The sequence below is a fragment of the Notothenia coriiceps genome, unplaced genomic scaffold (genome assembly GCF_000735185.1).
Source record: "Notothenia coriiceps isolate Sejong01 unplaced genomic scaffold, NC01 NC01_scaffold00022930, whole genome shotgun sequence".
Lineage (NCBI taxonomy): Eukaryota > Metazoa > Chordata > Actinopteri > Perciformes > Nototheniidae > Notothenia > Notothenia coriiceps.
The window spans coordinates 265,966-284,976 of NW_011355631.1; the positions used below are offsets into that span (position 1 = coordinate 265,966).

At 41.8% G+C, this 19,011-nt stretch overlaps 1 protein-coding gene across 4 annotated transcripts in view; it reads left to right on the plus strand.

The window, feature by feature from the left end:
• Positions 1–19,011, plus strand: part of ntng1a (netrin g1a) — a 90,806-nt gene that overhangs the window by 9,871 nt on the left and 61,924 nt on the right. For all 4 annotated transcript variants that reach the window (XM_010781257.1, XM_010781260.1, XM_010781259.1 and 1 more), the window contains exon 2: positions 2,167–2,804. In XM_010781257.1, the coding sequence (XP_010779559.1) occupies positions 2,568–2,804 (237 nt within the window). In that variant the 5' untranslated portion in view covers positions 2,167–2,567. The remainder of the gene's footprint in view (positions 1–2,166; positions 2,805–19,011) is intronic.

Genomic DNA, 19,011 nt, shown 5'->3' on the forward strand with positions numbered 1-19,011 from the left:
CTCTTCCACTATTCTCAGAATCACAATACCCACTTTTGTACTGGTTTTACATTATATTTCTCCATGATATTATATTGTGTGAAATGTAATCCCATTTCCTGGATAATTCTTACTTCTATTGTTGTGATAAATCACTATTTTAAACAGAGCTCAAGGCATAAGGGGCAATTTGTTTTTAAAATCAGTTTGCAACCAGCTCAAGAGTTTTACATTTTATCGTGTCATATTCTTGAACACCTCAAGTTACCAAGTTTTTTTTGCCTCTAAAATCTTGTTTCTAGTTGAGGATAACACACTTTTTTCTCTGTATGTGCCCTTGCTGAATTTGACACATTTCCATGCCACTGAGCCTATGCCCCTGACCTTGGCTGTTCATTAAAATGATCATTTACGTCCATCAGATTGAAGTGTCTCCGAATGACACAATGTGAACATATCCACAGACACAGATGCAGCTCCACAGCTACTATACTCTGGTACAACACATCACATAAACACTTTGAAGAGGCACATGCAAATACTATAACCACATCCCTATACCACAAATGTGAAACCGTACAACTGTACATTTCTTATCTGGATGTCAAATCTCCATATTGTTTCTTATCAGTGTCTCTATAGTCAAGAGAATAACCTAGAAGGTGTATCCTATTGTTCCAAGTCTTACATTACAGAAATCACCTTGTCATTCTGTCACAGCTTGTGCTCTGCATGCTTTTTTGGCACAATCTGTACTTTGATATTAATCCTTTTTAAACATCTATAAACAGTATAAATATCTCATATCCTCCAATCAATTCCCCTATCTTGTTCAACTAATCCACTATTCTTTTTTTATTTAAGGCTGCTGTGACCAAGTGCCTTAATTCATCTCAATGTATCGCATAATAAATTAAAATTGAAATTAATTAGCCATGTTTGAGTTAATAACAAAAAAAAATCAATTTACAAACACCCATCTACACTGTAGCTGCTAATTGATCACTGATGACTGGAGGGGATATTGGTCAACACACACACACACACACACACACACACACACACACACACACACACACACACACACACACACACACACACAAAAGACGCTTACGGTCACTTCAAAAAACAAAATCACAACCTTTTCTAAAATAAAGTCTGTTGTTTTTAATTTACTTCTGCATCGTAGCCAATGAATGTAGCAGATAGTGACACACAGACAGTAGAAAGGGCACAGCTCAAACTGGTTGTCAGATATTAATGGACGCTATATTACCTGGGAAGTAAACCTCTGTATGTGATAAAGTGCAGTGTCTCCTGCTTCAGGCAGCTCTACCACTTAAGAGAAAGAACGTTAGCAGCAATGTTCAAGATATTTAGAAAGATGTTGCTCATACTGACAAACTCTCACAAGTCTGCTTGGTGTAAACTTAAAAAAACTTTATCAACAGATGTAAAATATCAGATTTTTTATTTCACTTTTCGGAGACTTTCTTTATAACATTTCAAATAAAGCTACCAAATTAATTACTATATTGAAAAAGTAAATGGCAATAACATCCTATACCCATTGATGACATCAGAGTCACCATGACCAATGACCCTGTACCCTTAGAGCACTTAATTATTCGCAATGGTACTCAAATCAGTTAAAAATAAGACACATGCATATTCATCAAATTCTATACAATCTGTATTTTCCCCAAACATTTAATATTATATACTGTTACCTTAAGTGGATCACCTCACAGTTCTGCTCTCTTTGTGTGACTTAGACATTAGATCATATGAACAACTAAGTACAACATAATAGATACATCTTGTTTGATGCCTATCATTCCAGCTCATGAAGTGGGGGGTGTGAGGGGTGTGTGTGTGTGTGTGTTGGGTGTGAGCCGATGGTGTAAGCTGTCTGTAACACTGTAGGCTTGATCCAACCGAGTGAGGTGAGGGTTTGGTGTGAAAGCAGCAGGATCCAATTTACCCTGATGGCCTCGCTTACTGATTTTTTGTGTTTTGATGGACAACAAACACCAACCTGGCACCCCCACCTTGCACCCATCTAACTTTAAATCCACAAATACACCTTTCACCCGTATCATGGCGCCAGCTAATGTTTCCTCACTGTCAAATCATACTCCCATAAGGATGGTGTATTCACCCCACCCTTCTTCTGTTTCTCCGCAGCACCACATCGCCACGCAGGAAGAGGACCATGATTGACAGCCGGGCAAGCTGAGGAGACCTGTCACTCATCTTCCTATCAGTGTGAAAGAGGGCTATCTCCTTCTCGCCTTCCCCCCCCTCTTCCTCCTCCTCACTTCCACCCTACCTAAATCCTCTCGTCTTATCTACTCAATGGTCTGGTAACCTCACTATCCCTCATAGTTATCCAGCACTCGAGAAAAAGAGACAGAAGTAGTAAAGAAAAACAACGAGACACTTCTAAACCTTCCCTCGCTCCACCTGAGGGGAGCTTGGCATGCCTCCTCACTCCAGTTGAGTGAGTTGTAGAAAGAGGGATCCCTTGTTAGTACAGAATACAGGAGATACAGCTCCTCGAAGAAGGAGCCCAGAGAGGACCAGTCATGCGTTTCCATTTTGCGCTGACGCTGTGGACCAGCGTGTGCCAGGCCGTGCAGCACTACCCCGCCGCATGGGGCCACTACGATTTGTGTAAGTTCCAGATTTACACAGAAGAAGGCTTAACCTGGGACTACATGGCCTGCCAGCCAGAGGCCGCAGACATGACCCAGTACCTAAAAGTCACTCTGGATCCCCCCAACATCACCTGTGGAGACCCTCCGGAGACATACTGTGCCCTGGTGAGTACAAGTCAAGGAACAGCTAAATATTCCCTTTTTAAAAATTGCACACACACACACTTCATTTCAAGGCAGCCTTTTTATCTGTGGCCATGAATCGTGTGTCTTCTCGGCTGGTTCTGACCCCACAGCCATGACAGTCACGTTCAAAGCCTCAGCGTGGCTCAGATATGTTGCCGGGGCTGAGGGAGTAGAGAGGCGTGTGCCCATTGACGTCACGTTCTGCTGTTTAGAGATAGCTACTTCCAAGAGTGCACTGCACTGTCTCATGTGCCGATGATGCTCTTTACTCCCAGAAAGAGCATGTTATTGTAGCTTCTCTGTTGTATCAGAAATAAGATGAGTGGGTGGTCTAACATTTAAAACACTCTCCGGGTGAAATAGTGCAGAGGTGGACTATAAATACAACAGCATGTTTGAGAAGTTAAGTGGAGCACTGTTTGAAGTCCCAGTACACCATTTTTGTTTGTTTTTCTTACATTTGGCGGTACTTCTGCACGTGCATTGTGCATTGCTTTTTAGCTTTTTTTTACTCAAACATAGCAGTCCAACGTAATCAAATTCACTGTCAGGATTTATTATTAGCCAGTATGGTTTTTTCTTGTCCTTAAAATGTTTATTTAGGGAATTCGGTGACACTGTGTATTGGAGACAGTTGCTCTCCATTTCAGCATACTGTATTTGCCTTCCTGTGAGAAATGAATATCAGGCAGTGTCAGATTTCTTTGGTGGTCGACATGCAGGTTCGTTTTGTGACTTTGACCATGTTAGCAGGCTGTTTTTAGCTCAAAACACCAAATCGCCTGGGCCAACCTCACAGAGCCAGCTGTAGTTCTGTCCCCCAAAAATACTGTATAATGGATAATGAAGTACTTCCCTATTTTACAGTAGAATCAAAAATAAAATAAATCAAATAGCATTTCCTTTATGACAAGAATTTCCAGGTCAGCTTATTTTCTTGCAGGAAGTTGCTATGTATTTTTATAACCAAAAACAGGTTGAGGGTATTTTATTATTTCAATTAGCTTTTTGTCTGTTTAATTTAACCAAACAGAATGTCAGGGTTGTTGAATCCCTGAACACATTTCCCGTGATCGACTTGTTGATGAAAGGCTCCAAAGTGTTGCATGTTAGTCTAATCCTGATTACTTGAAAGTGATTTTTTGTCGGATGAGAGGCATTTCATATTGAAATAGCACAATAAAGAGCAGTGATTGGTTGATTGCTTTACCCTTTGAAGTTCACGCGGTGCTGTTGATTCTGCAAATTACACTGCAATCATACAAAAAAAAACACAAATTCCTTGAGGAGCTGAAACTAAATGAGCAAAGAAGATGCATATTAGGTCAAGTATTTAATTAGCAAGCCGCCCTCCTCCTTATTCCGGCATCTTTTCAATTTGAAACTCACAGCTGGTCGCCTCATCTTAACGCTAAATGATGAATCCATTTTGGGCCGTCGTGTGTTACCAAGTCATCAAAGATTCTCTCAGAACAAATGCACTCCTCAATAGCTTCAAGAGCTCTTTAGATAAATAGAAAGATGTTCGAGGGAAAGTAGTAACTTGAGAAGTATAAATAGACGGTCGCCATGAGCAGAAAGTCAGCTGAGAGGAGACACAGAGAGATTAACAAAATACAGATGACAAAGACAGCGAGAGAATGATCAAGAGAGGCACAGCGAACATGGGGGAGACAGACTCAGAGGACTATGTGCAAAGTATACGGTGACTGAAGAACTAATATCTCCTGTGTGGGGCGGGATGGAGGCTCCGAAATGTGAATAATTCAACATGTTTTGTAGCTAATGTGTTTTATTCATAGGACACATTATTCAGCCCGACATCTCTCAGGCACTTTTGAAAAATGCTGACTCCCATGATCGGCCAAGGTTGGTCGAAGGCGAAGAAGGTTGGGGCAGGGGGAGGAAGCCGAATCTGGGAGGCCATCGTCAAAATGGGGTCATCATCCGTTCTCCCTCAGGGGATCATTGTGACCTCAGGTCGATCCTCATTTGAACCTGAAATGTGTCCGCTGCTAGCTGTTCAGCGACTGTTTTGTGGATAAAGTGTATGAATCCTGCGTCAACAGTGGACATTCTTGCTGATGTTTCGGCGGAGGTGTTCTATTGCTGGACGCACAGTTGAAACAGAGTTTATTATTATTATTGCCAGCCGTTTAACAGTCTGATGATCGTTGATTGAATCAGAGGGAGATTGCGCCGCGCTGCTGCCCTCTTGTCTCCGGCAGTCAATGTGAAAGGAGGGCTTCAATTAAACAGGTTAGTTCCAACATAGCCATTTCCTCTCTCGCTGTACTGTACTCATCACAAATCAGTGAAATATGACCCCTGCCGCTTGCCATAGAGTCTCTGCAATTGGTTTATGTTTACTCCGGGCAGCTACATGGCTCCAAATCAACATCGGAACAATTATCATTGATATTCCAGCTACTTGGCTGCCAATACGCTGCTGCCATGCCAATAGTGCTTTGCATCGTAAGTCAGATCATTGCAGATTCAGGGCAATTATCATTAGGCCGCGTTATCGGAGAATTTCATCTTTCTGGTAATTGATTCTGCGCTCGTACAGCCGGGTGTATTTTAAAGTCTGCTTCCTGAAGGTAACGGACACCAAAGCCTGGCGAGAGGAGAGAAAGGTGGAGAGAAAGGTGGAGAGAGGTGCAGCAGCTCCAGGGCGTGGCGCTTATATGAGCTAAGTTTCCTCGGGTTGCGGCCTTCATATCCCACACACAAACACACACATTACACATCACTCTCCCCAGTAAAGGCTTTTTATTCTGCTTCTAGCCCGGTGACCTTTTCGATAGCAATAAGCTGGCATTCACTGAACTCTGGCACACACATCTGCCATCATATGAGATTTCACTGTCCCCTCCAGTTCTGCTCAGACTGGCCTTTGAAAGTCTGGACAGGTCGCAGAGCCTCCAAGAGTCCGTGATTGACTTTGTGCAGGACTCAGGAGAGCAGCTTGGACTTCATAGAAAAAGGATGTGTTGCGAAAGAAACAAATTCCCGTTAATCAACCTGTCCAGACAAATCGACAGCTACGAATTTTGTGTATTCTCAACACTTTTACACCTATACTTGTTTAGAGAAGTCTGTGTGAATACTGTAAATACTGCCTCAGGTTAGGGTTAGGGTTAGGGCTGGTAGATTAAACTGAGTTGTAGTTTCCCCATGTCTAGCTCCTGTTACATATATATATATATTATCAGTGTTTTATTTATTGTTCTATAGTTTAAATTAATGTAACATCTCAGTTCAACCATCACTTCAGCACAGCTTATCAACCATCAGACCCTTACATGTGTTTATAATGCACTTGGGATTACACATAGAAGAAGCCCCTCCCTTGGTGTTACTCTATAGCCTACATGATATACTAAACGTGCTTGTGTGTGTGTATATCTCCTTATGTTTTCCTTTCAAAGTTCAGTTTGTCTCTATTGGTGCCATCAATTTACAACCTGGAANGCTTGGACTTCATAGAAAAAGGATGTGTTGCGAAAGAAACAAATTCCCGTTAATCAACCTGTCCAGACAAATCGACAGCTACGAATTTTGTGTATTCTCAACACTTTTACACCTATACTTGTTTAGAGAAGTCTGTGTGAATACTGTAAATACTGCCTCAGGTTAGGGTTAGGGTTAGGGCTGGTAGATTAAACTGAGTTTGTAGTTTCCCCATGTCTAGCTCCTGTTACATATATATATATATATATATATATATATATATTATCAGTGTTTTATTTATTGTTCTATAGTTTAAATTAATGTAACATCTCAGTTCAACCATCACTTCAGCACAGCTTATCAACCATCAGACCCTTACATGTGTTTATAATGCACTTGGGATTACACATAGAAGAAGGCCCTCCCTTGGTGTGTGTATATCTCCTTATGTTTTCCTTTCAAAGTTCAGTTTGTCTCTATTGGTGCCATCAATTTACAACCTGGAAATGAATGAATGAATGCTGAAACCTGAGTCCCAGCAGGCCATTGCAGTTCATAACCAATCAAATCTAAATGAGCAGCCAAAGACGATTATTATAAAGGTGGTGCAGCATGTGGCTTATCTTGCCTATTTTAGCTCTCATGAAAGTTCATTTAATTAGTGTCATGATGAGAAAAAGTATCTTACGAATAGTCTCTAAAACCCTAACCCTCAACCCTAAACTTGAATATATCATATTTTGCATGTAACTGAAGGTAAGGTCATAAAATATAGGGGGAGGGACATCTTTAGATATTTATTACACATTTACTTTACTATGGTTTTGCGTTTGCAATATTGTCGCCATTGACTCCCATGGATTTACATTGAGAAACATAGCTCTGACCTTTCCTAAGCTGATCCTGATTAGAGGTTTCAGACAGACCCACCCCAGTACCACCCCCCACTCACCAACTGTGCCGCCTCTCAACAGGCTCCGGACTGACATTTCCTTAACAAACGAGTGCTCTGTCAGCAGCAATATGTCTCATTTCACACTGTAACCGTCACTTTTAGAGGGTGAAAGTGATGGAAAGAGACTGTGGCTTTTTCACGAGGCAACGATGACATTTTGTTTTATAAACTTGTTGCATTGGCTTTTTCATGAAAAGGCAGAACAGCAAAATAAGCACACATGTAGCTTTTCCTGCTGATTAACTGCTACTTCGACCTCTTTAAAAGTCAATCAGCATTGAAAAACAAATGAATCATTCAATAGAACTGTTTAACATCAGAGGAATAAGTCAACTCAATCCATTTCATGTCTTCTTTCATCTTTGCCAGAGCAAACCAAATCAGAGGAGCAAGATATAAACCAAACAAGCGTAAAGGAGAGATGTGTATAATTCATTAAGTCTTGCAGCACAAGTCATTGTTCTCGGTTTGATTAGTGATGGCTATCTGTAGTGCAAAACAGTTGGGCCTTGGTTATTATTTATGGATAATTCACTAACAGGCATCAGTTGAGACTTGACTGAATTATTCAAACATGAACATAGACCCCATTTACACGCAAACGCATACGAAACGCAAACGAACCGAATACGATATCAAATGTTGCACTAACATCAGTAGCATGGTCAGTAGCAGTAGCAGTAGCTACTGACCATGCTACAGCAGTGAGCAGCAGAGGTGGGGAGAGGTGGGGCTATGGCTTCATCGTTATCAGGAAATAATCGTATAGGGCGTACACACTGAGCCTTGGGACCCGTTATCTTTTGCGGGGTCCGTTTCCGCCTTTCCGTTACGGCCTTGTGTGAACGAACGGGCTATACGAAAGAGTAAAGTAGCGGATACAACCGTTTGCGTTCTCGTGTAAACATCACCTTAATCTGAGCTTGAGGGAATTCGGTGTATTTGTATGTGATTTAATTAGTCCAATCAACTAACAATAAACAATTCAATTTGAGGTAGAAACCACTACACTGTATTTTTGTTATTGCACTTAACAGATAACACTCTCCTTTTAGGAGTAAAGTACGTTTCATCATCTGAGGAATTATAAAATGCACCTGGCTGGCACTAATACTTCGTAATTAGACCTTCCTGAATGAGCATGAATGATTAAAGTCTTTATAAATCTGAACTTGCTTTGTAGCTATTCATACTGAAAGAAGAAGATATAAACCTAGCTATTGAGACCATAAACTTGTCAGAAATAATGTAAACTGATGTAATTTTCTCATAGGCTTCTGTAAAATATTCTTCTTTTTGCAACCAGTTGTCGCCCCCTTGTTGGCCAGTTTAAGCCACTTCTACTGTACAGCACATCGGACTCAGTTTCTAGTTGTCATCACTAATTCTTGTGATTTACAGCTTTTATTTATAGCATCATGCAGTTCCCTTAATCTGAACCCAAAGCAAGCCTTCATTGAGTGTCTTGATACATTCAGCTGAAACACTAGCAGTAGATTGAGAGTAAATTTAATATTGTCTAACAGTACACAGAACCGTCAGACTATATCTCCCTCTGCCCAATGTGAAGGTTATACACACCGTGGTCACGAGAGGAATCTCATCACATTCCCTCCGAGCCATAAACTTTGCATGAGCGCGGGGCACCGTCTGAATTTGTATCCTTTTCTTATTTCCTCCAACCGCTCGTTCTTCCAGGTCTTCAGACACCAACACAAACACAGACTTGTCAGCCAGCACAGGCTCCAGAGGTCCATTAAACAAGCTTTGGCAGAAAAACCCACACGTCCTGTTATGTGCACGTTGTTGCCCAGCCTCGCTTAGTCCAGACTGAGTAAGACACATCCGGCGTTACATGATTCTTCTATCACATTTCATCCGTTTTGATATTGAATGCATTCCAGGATGTTGTTTATGTGCCACGTCTACTCATTAATGTAATGTGCAAATGGCAAATGGTCCATTTTGATCTGAATTGCTGTTGTTGCTGCAGTGAATATTGCTTTTAACCTGCCTTGCTCTCTATTTTCCATGCTATTATCATCATCACCGTCATCATCAGCAGCGTTATAACCTTTAACACGATCACCACCAATTTAATTATCCTCCGTAGCGTCAGTGCATGTTGTTTTATGGATATGGATATTTCAAATGACTGAGTATTGTTTTTTTTTTAAAAAGTGCAAACAGGAGGGATTGTTTACTTCCTGGGAGAAAAGTTTCCTGTGAGAAGTTGGTGTGCAGACAGCATCAGGTTTTTATGTGATGTTGTGCGTGCGTGTGTGACTCGTCTATCCGGGCTCCATCAATGCGCTCAGTGGTGCCTCAGCGTAACACCGCCATAACAAGATAACTGCTTTTGTCTAAGTTTGTAGAAAAACATTTCCTCCTTTGCCATAAAGTATAGAAAGAAAAGCTTGGAGAAGCTATAAAAACATGTTTTTTTTTAAACCCTGTATTTAGATATAAAACTGTGTTAGACTGGGAAAGAGCCACAAGAATGAATCCATAAGAGAAAGGCTCTTTTTGGAAACAAAAACATCGTATTTCACTTTCATTCAGCTCTGGTTTCCGTATACAGACATGATGAATTTCCAGAAAATTAGTATTGAATATAAGTCAAGGGAGGAAAGATCTCCCATAGCTCAGATTCAGCCTCAATATATCTTAAAGGCTCTGAGTATTGACTACAAGTCACCCAGAAAAATAACATTGTTACTTTGTTAAATTCTCTGTGCTCTCACTCTATTTGAATTTCCGTGCATGTTAACTAAGCACATGGGCCTTCACATTCTATTCTACGCCATTCGATGATACAAGCATTTCTTTCTTTCTCTCCTGTAATTTATTTGACAAAGGCATTTGGACCCCCTTTTCTCTTCTATTGCTCTGTGGGCTTTAAATCCCTCCTGCAGTAATGGGGGCTTTTGTTGCATTTCACTGTTCATCACTCATGGAAAATGATGGTCTGTTACCCCCCATCATCCTCCTGTACTCCCTTAACCTCTGTGCACGAGGCTATGAGAATTGGAAATACAGTACTTGGCTTCTGAAGACGTCGGTTCACTTTTAATTTCTCTTTGAACCTCGAGGGGGGATTTCCCCTCAGAGCTCGCTTGTTTGAACACTGATTTTCACAATACCCCTTATCCTCTTCGGGACATGGCTAACAAATTGCAAACACACACACACACACACACACACACACACACACACACACACACACACACACACACACAAGCATGCCAAGCTTACAGAGCCCAAAGCATGACATAAGGTGGCATTCATATTTAGATGCACTCGTGTTTTCATTAATTTGTGTTGGGGGGCTTTTAAAGTTAATTGCAGCAGATAAGTGGGCGTGTTGTGAATGGAGCACCCCCACAGCAGTGGCAGACGCTCTCTCTCCTCTTCTCAGCATTTCAAAGCAGCAGAGCCTCCCGTTCCTTATCAGCCCAATAGAAGCCTCTTTTTTTGGTGAGTGTGTGTGTGTTTGTTTCTATTTGTGTTGGTATCTACATTCACAACACACGCTTTAATGAAGTCTGAACTACAGCTCTGTTTTTGTTTTAGACGACTCTTCACATCTATTTTAGAATTAACCTACTGTACAAGCTGTACCGAGGTGAACTGTGGAAAAAACACAAATATCCAAAATAAAACGGGCCAGTATGTCCCTTCAAATTCTGCCTATATTGCCTTCTATAATGCCTTTCTTCTCTCATTGGGTTAGGGTTAGGGTTTTGTATTACATTGCCACCTTTTGTAATTCAGACGTATCTGGAATCGTAAGATCTGCATCAAAAGAAAGGGAAACGTTAATAAATGTATACGTTCAGCTGCAGAATCATCAACACTGTTTTAATTTCCTTTCAATTCTTCCATTAAAACTTTGAGAAAACATTCAATAATTGGCAGTTTTTAAAGCAAAATAGGATATGACCTAACACTAAATGCTATGTTTGTTGTTATCGACCGAAAGTGTTGACAAAGTGCCTATTTAACTAAGGCTGAAGTGGAAGCCATTTCACCCAAGATAAGGTTGTTCTCGCCAGTTTGGTCCCTGAAGAGCGTTCCTCTCCTCTCAGACAGCTTTTTGGCCCCTTCTGTCGTCCTCTTTGTTTGAGGGGAAATGTGAGGCTGTACACTTCACCCTGACAGGCTTCAAAAAAGACTCCTGGATTACGTTGACTGACAGCTCCCAAACCCTGAGATCTGTTGTGTCTGGCCCACACCGAGCACAGGGCAAACTCTGAATCAATAGCAGCGCTATCAGTGATGGGAATTGAATGCTGAATCTCCTCTCATGAACGGCATAAGAACATTTTTCCGCTGCTCATCTCAGGTGTTTTTCTCCCTGGCATCTAGATTTCAGCCGGAGCTGAAAGGGAGTGTGAAGTTTGTTGGGACGTGCACCTTTTTGGAGCATCAAAAACTAGAACTCAGGAAGATGAGAGGCCACAGATGGAATTGTCTTCAAAGTGCGGAGTCGACAGGCTTTTAAACTGATATTACACTATATCATAGAACATTTTCATTTTTCTGCGCGCTCAGCTTGATCTGACGCTGAGAGGTAATTTAGCATTTTCTGCCATGTATCATTTTGGATGAGTACTCACTGATAGTTGCAAACTGGATTTCTAGTTCTTAAAACACAGCTGATAGCAAAAGGTAAAAAAAAAAGTGACATTTCTCTTAGAAACTCTCCTATCAAACCCATATAGAAATATAAGAACTGTTACTGAGACTTTAGGTCCTTTGGGAGAGCACTAACATGGTTCCTGTGAGCACTGTCCCACACATGGCTGAGTTGCTTTGTAAGCTAACATCTGTTCAGCAGAGGGAACCGGAGTGGTCAGCGCACCAGACGAAAGCCTGGGCAAATGTGCTTGCTTAATTAAAGAAGAGGAAGAACCAGTGCTGCTATTTACACCTAATTCTGACATAAATCTGCAGTTATCGCACCGGCGAGACTGTCCTCTCCCCAATTTAGGAGGTACCCGAGAGCTTTTCCTTAATAAGCAGTCCTCCTGATTAAGCCCAGGCATGCGTTCTATGGGAGAGGGAAAGGACAAGCTGCTGAATTTAACTAGAGGGGAAGTAGTTAGCAAAGTGCCATCACGGATATTGAGATGGTTAGCATTTTATTAACCCCAGTCAGGACAGAGAGAGTAATTGGTAAATTGGGTGTAGACTTGCAGTGTCTGCAGGACTTTGGCCTAAGGGTGCTGGGATGTAGACACTCGGCATTTCAACCTCTCCATCTCCGAGCCCTCTACTCAGGGAAAACTGTCCGCCTCAGTCCATCGCTCCCCTAATTAGCAAGTTGTTTTATTTCCTGTGGCTGCTACTCACTGTCATTTCTTCTCAGTCTGGAACGAGAGGACATTGAGTGAAAACATCTTCCACAAGGTGCCAGGCACTTGTCAGAGAAGTATCATGTGACAAGGGTGCAAACGGTAATCTGTTCATTATGTTTGCGAGGACAGCAAGCGATTGAGAGGCCTGGCGTGGAAATGCATTTTACATCCCCTCTGTCTGTACATCAGAGACTCTAAATGAAATGATTTAGTTGGAGGTGCCAGGCATTTGCTGCTACTCCGGAACACACATTGTTGTCACGTCGAAGGCTCTCTTTCAACGGCATTCAGCATGGCTTCAGACTATTCCCCCGCCGTAAACACCGGGGCGATACGCCAAACTGCAGACGCTATGGCAGGGAGCGTTGGCGTTTGATACGAGTCTGCTGCCCCCCACTCTCCCCCCCCCTCCCCGCCTGAATTCCCTTGGATCTCATCAAGGGCTTTCTTCTACATGTATTATTAGCTGGCTTGCTTTCTTGCCATCACCCTCACTGCTTTAGAAAATATGAGAGACACATTGAGGATGGGACAATTATACATTAGTTGTGGATGACATGTATCAATACCGGATTTTTACATGGTAGATTAGATTGTGATGTAGTCATATCTGCTCTTAGACTTTAGGAGTGTCTCAATGTATCAACTGCCTCATCTAAAGGGAGCTTGTTTATGAATAACACTGTCTTTAAACACATGTTAGTTTAACCCTGGCCATACTGCGCTGCAACTGTCCTACTCTCAACAAAGCTTTAAAGTATTGATTTAATTATGCTTTTTCATGAAATTGATGGTTTTAGGGGACATGGGCCGGAATATCTCTTGTCGAGGCGTGAACAATTCCTTAATCCAGTCGTGTTCACTTTTCTCATCCAAATTTAAGCAAAACAATTACTGCAAAATGTTGGAACTATTTATTTAAACTGCTTGTCACAACACACGCTGCCGTACAAAAAAGTGCAAGTGCTCTTTGGCTGTCAGTAATTCTACACTTTATTTTCAGCAATTTGTTCTAGTCTCAGCTGAATTAAGTATGTCCTGCTAATAATCCTAATTAGCTGCACTAATGTCCCCTCCCCCCCTCCTCTAAGTACTCCCTCTGGTGTGCAATTGAGGTTGGGACTATTCAGCCCTGCAATACATCTCAGTCTGAATGACAGCAGGACCTTTAGGTGCTGTTTAGACGAGAACACAAACGGTTGTATCCGCTACTTTTCTCTTTGGTATAGCCCGTTCGTTCACACGAGGCAGTAACGGAGACGCTGAAACGAACCCCGGAAACGATAACCATTCCCAAGGCTCAGTGTGTACGCCCTATGCGATCATTTCCTGATAACGATGAAGCCATAGCCCCACCTCTCCCCACCTCTGCTGCTCACTGCTGTAGCATGGTCAGTAGCTACTGTCAGTAGCTACTACTACAGCTCGACCATGATACAGATGTTAGTGCAAAATCTACAGCTCCTCTATCACAACCATCAGCAACAAGTGGAAATGGAGAACTACATGAACTACATGTTGCTAAATCCTTTGCGGGGCATAAACAGAAGGGCAACCATGCTCGGGGGTCTTCTTCGCTGCTTTTGGTGTATTTCGAGCGGTCTCGTGTGAACGGAAGACTTTTTTGATGTCGTATTCGGTTCGTTTGCTCTTCGTGTGCGTTTGCGTGTAAATGGGGTCTTAGCCACTTCTAATGGTGAGAGCAGTTTTAATTTGCAGAACATCACAATAAATACCAGACAATATTTTTCTAAAGTCTACTAAATGTAACCAAAACTCTTAGGTTTTAAATAGTTGTCATTGTTTAGTCAGCAAGGTGTGAAAGCTGCCCATGTAACCAGCTCATCATTCTGCCATTGACAAATGTATTTGAAACTCATCCTTATTGTACGATAAGTTCTCCTTCTTTCATGTCAGCTGCCACCATCAATAGAATATTTTAACAATGAAAAACAAACATCTTTGTTCACAATGATGCAAACCATCTCTGTGTTTACAAAGAGCAAACCGCCAAATTTAGATCAGTTGACAAATTCAAGAGGAATCATATTTCCAGCTTTTACCCCGGTGTTAATGATATAACGGAGCGAAACCTGGCTCCAGCCCCTGATTCATCGCTCCTGACTCCTTTGAACCTGCGGAAGTGCTTTTGGGGAACAGATCATAAAAGCCAACGTGTGTCTATATGTGTGTCGGTGTGCGTGACTGTGTCTCACTGTGTATCCGGGTGCCATGTGGCAGCGAGCGACTCGGCTTTGCTCTGCCAAGAGATAAGAACACAGGGTAAGCCGCTCGCTGTGCCAGCCTACTGGATTTCACCTCTGAATCGTCTTTGTTGGAAGTTGTAGGGCTGCTCTTTCTAAAGTGACAATTCTTGCAGAACGCCATATTGACTTTATATGCTGTTCGTGCTCAATGTAGGAACCTATTTCAAATAGATTATCAATGGCAAAGCACATGAAAGAGAATAGAGTCAAAGTTAAATCCTGCAAGAGATAGAAACTGAAACGTTGTTGAAGCATTGTTCATGGAGGATATTCTCACATGGTGATTAGGAGTGTTAGCAGCTGGTCTAATTGTTTCGATTATGTAAATACTGTTGTATCTTAAGAGCTCCATATTATCATAGCACTTCAAAGATTATGTGAGAGATGCTGTTTAATCCACTGTGTTATTGCAGATCAGTGTACAGTGGAATAAAGAGACACTGCTCCTGAAGTGAAGGTGTTAGACTGTTGTGCTGACTGGATGCACGTCTTGCAGAAGATTTCTGCCAATGAAATGTTGGCAGGAGTCGGCAAACAGGTCTGCAACGACAGGGCCGAGCCTGCTGGGAAGTGTAGGCGGTTTCTGCCATATGGCTGACGTTGCTCACAGGCTTTTACCTCATCAGTACGCACCCCTGTTAGGATGCCTTTTTAACTTGTTTCAAGTGTGCAGAACTGAGATGATTCCAGTGGTAATCCGGTGTTTTATATTGCCGGACAAAGGGGTTGTTAACCTCATAGTGTCTTGTCTGTGTGCGGCTGGGGGCAGAGGAGAGAGTCCTCTAACTGTCTTACTGCCATGTTAATAGTATGCCATACGTATGACTGGTTAATGTCGTGGTACATAAATATTCCAGCCCTGGTACTGCTTCCTTGGTAATGGAGGGATTGTTAATATTCTCCTTAAAAAACACGGGCAGTAAACCATAAGGCTTTTTGTCGTGAAGGTGGTAAGATGCTTTCAGCACAGCTGCTATACCTGTGTTGTCTAAGGTTTACTAATTGGCAACCGCTCTGTTAGACAGACAGATTCCACTGCTGGGTGACCTCTGTGGGTCGGTATCTGTGGTTGAAGAAGCACATTGTGAGACCGCAAACAAATAGGCTTCTCACAGCTTGGTTCATTGGCTGGGGCTCGTTATCCGATTGCTTTAATTCCCCCGCTCCACTCCTGGTAAAAGAGTTCTCAAACATTTCAATTTAATGACCTGCTCTCAATTTACAAAGATTGATTTGGAAAATGATCTATTTTTGGGATTTTTTTAATATTGCTCCAGAAGTAATGCACATGTTACCCTTGCATTTAAATGTGTTAAGCTTGAAGTATTTATTCATAACGTACCTTGTTGTTCCTCCCTAACTGCCATGACTTTCCCTGAAGCGCTTACAGTAGATATGAAAATTAAAATGTCCCCGGTTTTCAGCTACTGTACACTGAACGAGTGTTTATATGTTTGTTTTATAATTGCTCGTGGCACAGTCCTTGTTTTTTATCTTTTATTACAGGGACATTTTAAGTTATACCTTATGAATATTCAGCACAGAAACTTTTACATAAAGGCCTAGTAGAAATACGATATATGTTGGATTGACAGCCACTAAACACCCCCTCCTCCTCCCAAAACCTTGTCTTTTCAAATCCCTTCTGGACACCGCCTGGCTGCCTCCAGCATAACAATTTAAATCCCACCTGATAATTCCTCTTGTCACACTGACAGCTGTCATCAAGTCAGCCGTGTTCCCTGTTTAGTTTGCTTTTCAAATTAGCAAGTGGATATTCTCACATTGGTCTTTGTTTTTCCTCTTTTGAAAAAGGAAAAATACACCCTCAGGGAATGCAACCAGTGCGAGTTTTGTTCCTGTTGCTGAGAATTGACAAGCGGTTTGATTTGGCATTTGCTGCAGTTTACTGCCACAATTATTAAAGTTCAGAGTCTTTCAGTTCAGATTTGTCTGGAAGATATTTGGTACCTTTGTCGTGAAGTGAACACGGGACACACTTCCTGCTGCCATATTTGAATGTATCTGTTTCATTATAGAAATGACAAAAAACCTTTCAATGTTATTCTGACACACAACCCAGTGAGTTGTGAAGAAGCAAGGCCAAAACGTATGTAGGTCAGGGAGGCAGGTGTAGTTTTGCATTCCTGAGATTTATAAATAAAAACAGCCTTGTAAAGTATCTCGGAAACCAAGTTGAGTTGTTAACCTAAGCACATATGCCGTATCAGCATCTGTTCAGCAGCAAAATACTCGCAGGCAAGTATCATATCATACCTCTGCTGCATGTAAAATGCAAAAGAATCATTACGTTGAATTACACCGGCATTATGGCAATGACTCAGGCTTATTGTCGGCCATAAAACAGCATAAGTGGAGCCTGTGGAGCAATCAGCTAATGTTCTGAAAGCAACAAACAATAATATTTAATCGGCTGACAGAGCTGCAGTGCTGAGCCGTGCCAACACATAAACACTAACCCCCAACCAGAGCAATGTGTTTCAGTTGTAACAGCAACCATGTTTTTGGTTGTTCATATGCTATAGTTGAAAGGCTCACTGGATGAACAGCACGTCATATTTAGTGGAGATGCTAGTACAAGCCAAAGCTGGGCATTTGGACGAGTGTGGTTCGTGTGAGGGCTGGCTGAGGTGAGGAGCAGACCAGCCTGAATTATTGAGATCCAGCCTGGCTGCTGATCACACCCTTCCTCCTCCCACGGGTGAGAGTTCCTGCTGTGAGGAGACTCTGGTTGAGGTAAATACACGAGGATTTCTCAGAAGCAAACCTGTCCATCCCCCTCTTTCCCTGCATTTCTTTTTCCATAAAAGCGTTTGAGATTTTATTCAAATGCAGGCTTTCCACAAGGTTAGCTTCTATTTCATCAGAATGTTAGGAACCTAGCATTGCTCGTCATTGCTCTTTCCCACCTTTTCAACGTGTTTTTTTCCTCCACATCTGAATTCCTCCTGAGCACAAACACACAACCTTGTAACCTCTCGCTGGAAAACTAAGCATTCGGAATCCAATCAGGTTGTCCCTTAGACCTGGTTCATCCCTACAAGACAAATTAAGAGCCATGTGAGAAAGAGCTGAAGATTGAACTAGTAACACTGCAGTTATAACCCTTACATATTTAGACTCAAATCGGCTATATAAATGTTAACAATAGACTTCAAGGCCTTTACGGTTACGAAGGATACCTGTACACAGTGACCTTTACTGCTCCCACATAAAAGTGCTTAGCTCCGATTAAAGCCATTTGATTTCTTGTACAAGCCCAGGCCCAAGGTCAATGCACAATATACTTTCACCCGCGTGTCATCCTCTATTCAAGCAGTCTTCAGACGGAAACAAACACAGCTTACCAAAGCCTGCTCTCTCACTTGAAACTATAGTGGAAAAACTCAATGGTTTCTTTAAAACATCGTTCACACTCGGGTTACTTTATTTGAAGTCTGGATCTGTAATGTGGCATCAGAATTTACTGTCTGCAAGTTAAATTGACAGATTCTAATTAGGTAACATTTCCACACTGCACCACAGCTTGTTCTCACTGATTTATTGATATTCAGGAGGTTTATTTATTCCGGTAGATTGGCTGTCATTTAAACTGGGAGGAGGTTTGGCAAGGCTGCTCTGTCTCTCTGCCAACAGACCCTCTCCAAGGGTTTACAGTATGTGTGTACTGTATGTGTGTGTCTGTGTGTGAATACAAAGGGCTTTTCTGTTGTCAAATCTAGATTACATGGATAATGTTTTTTTTGATTGTGTTCGATAAATGTAAGGGAAGTCTATCGGACACAATTTAGACATAATGACATCAAAACCTTTGTCTTTATGGACCTGGCTTTCTACTTGGATTTGTTTTTAAAGAAAGTGCCCCAAACTACTGCAAAAAAGTTGTGAAGAACAACATTGCATCAAAACATTATTATTAGAAATCATGTAACACTGCACTGCACCCAAGAGCAAAGGTACACAAACGTATCGGGAAAGAACTGTGAACACACACACACACACACACACACACACACACACACACACACACACACACACACACACACACACACACACACACACACACACACACACACACACACACACACACCCACACACTACACACACACGTACACACTACGACACACACA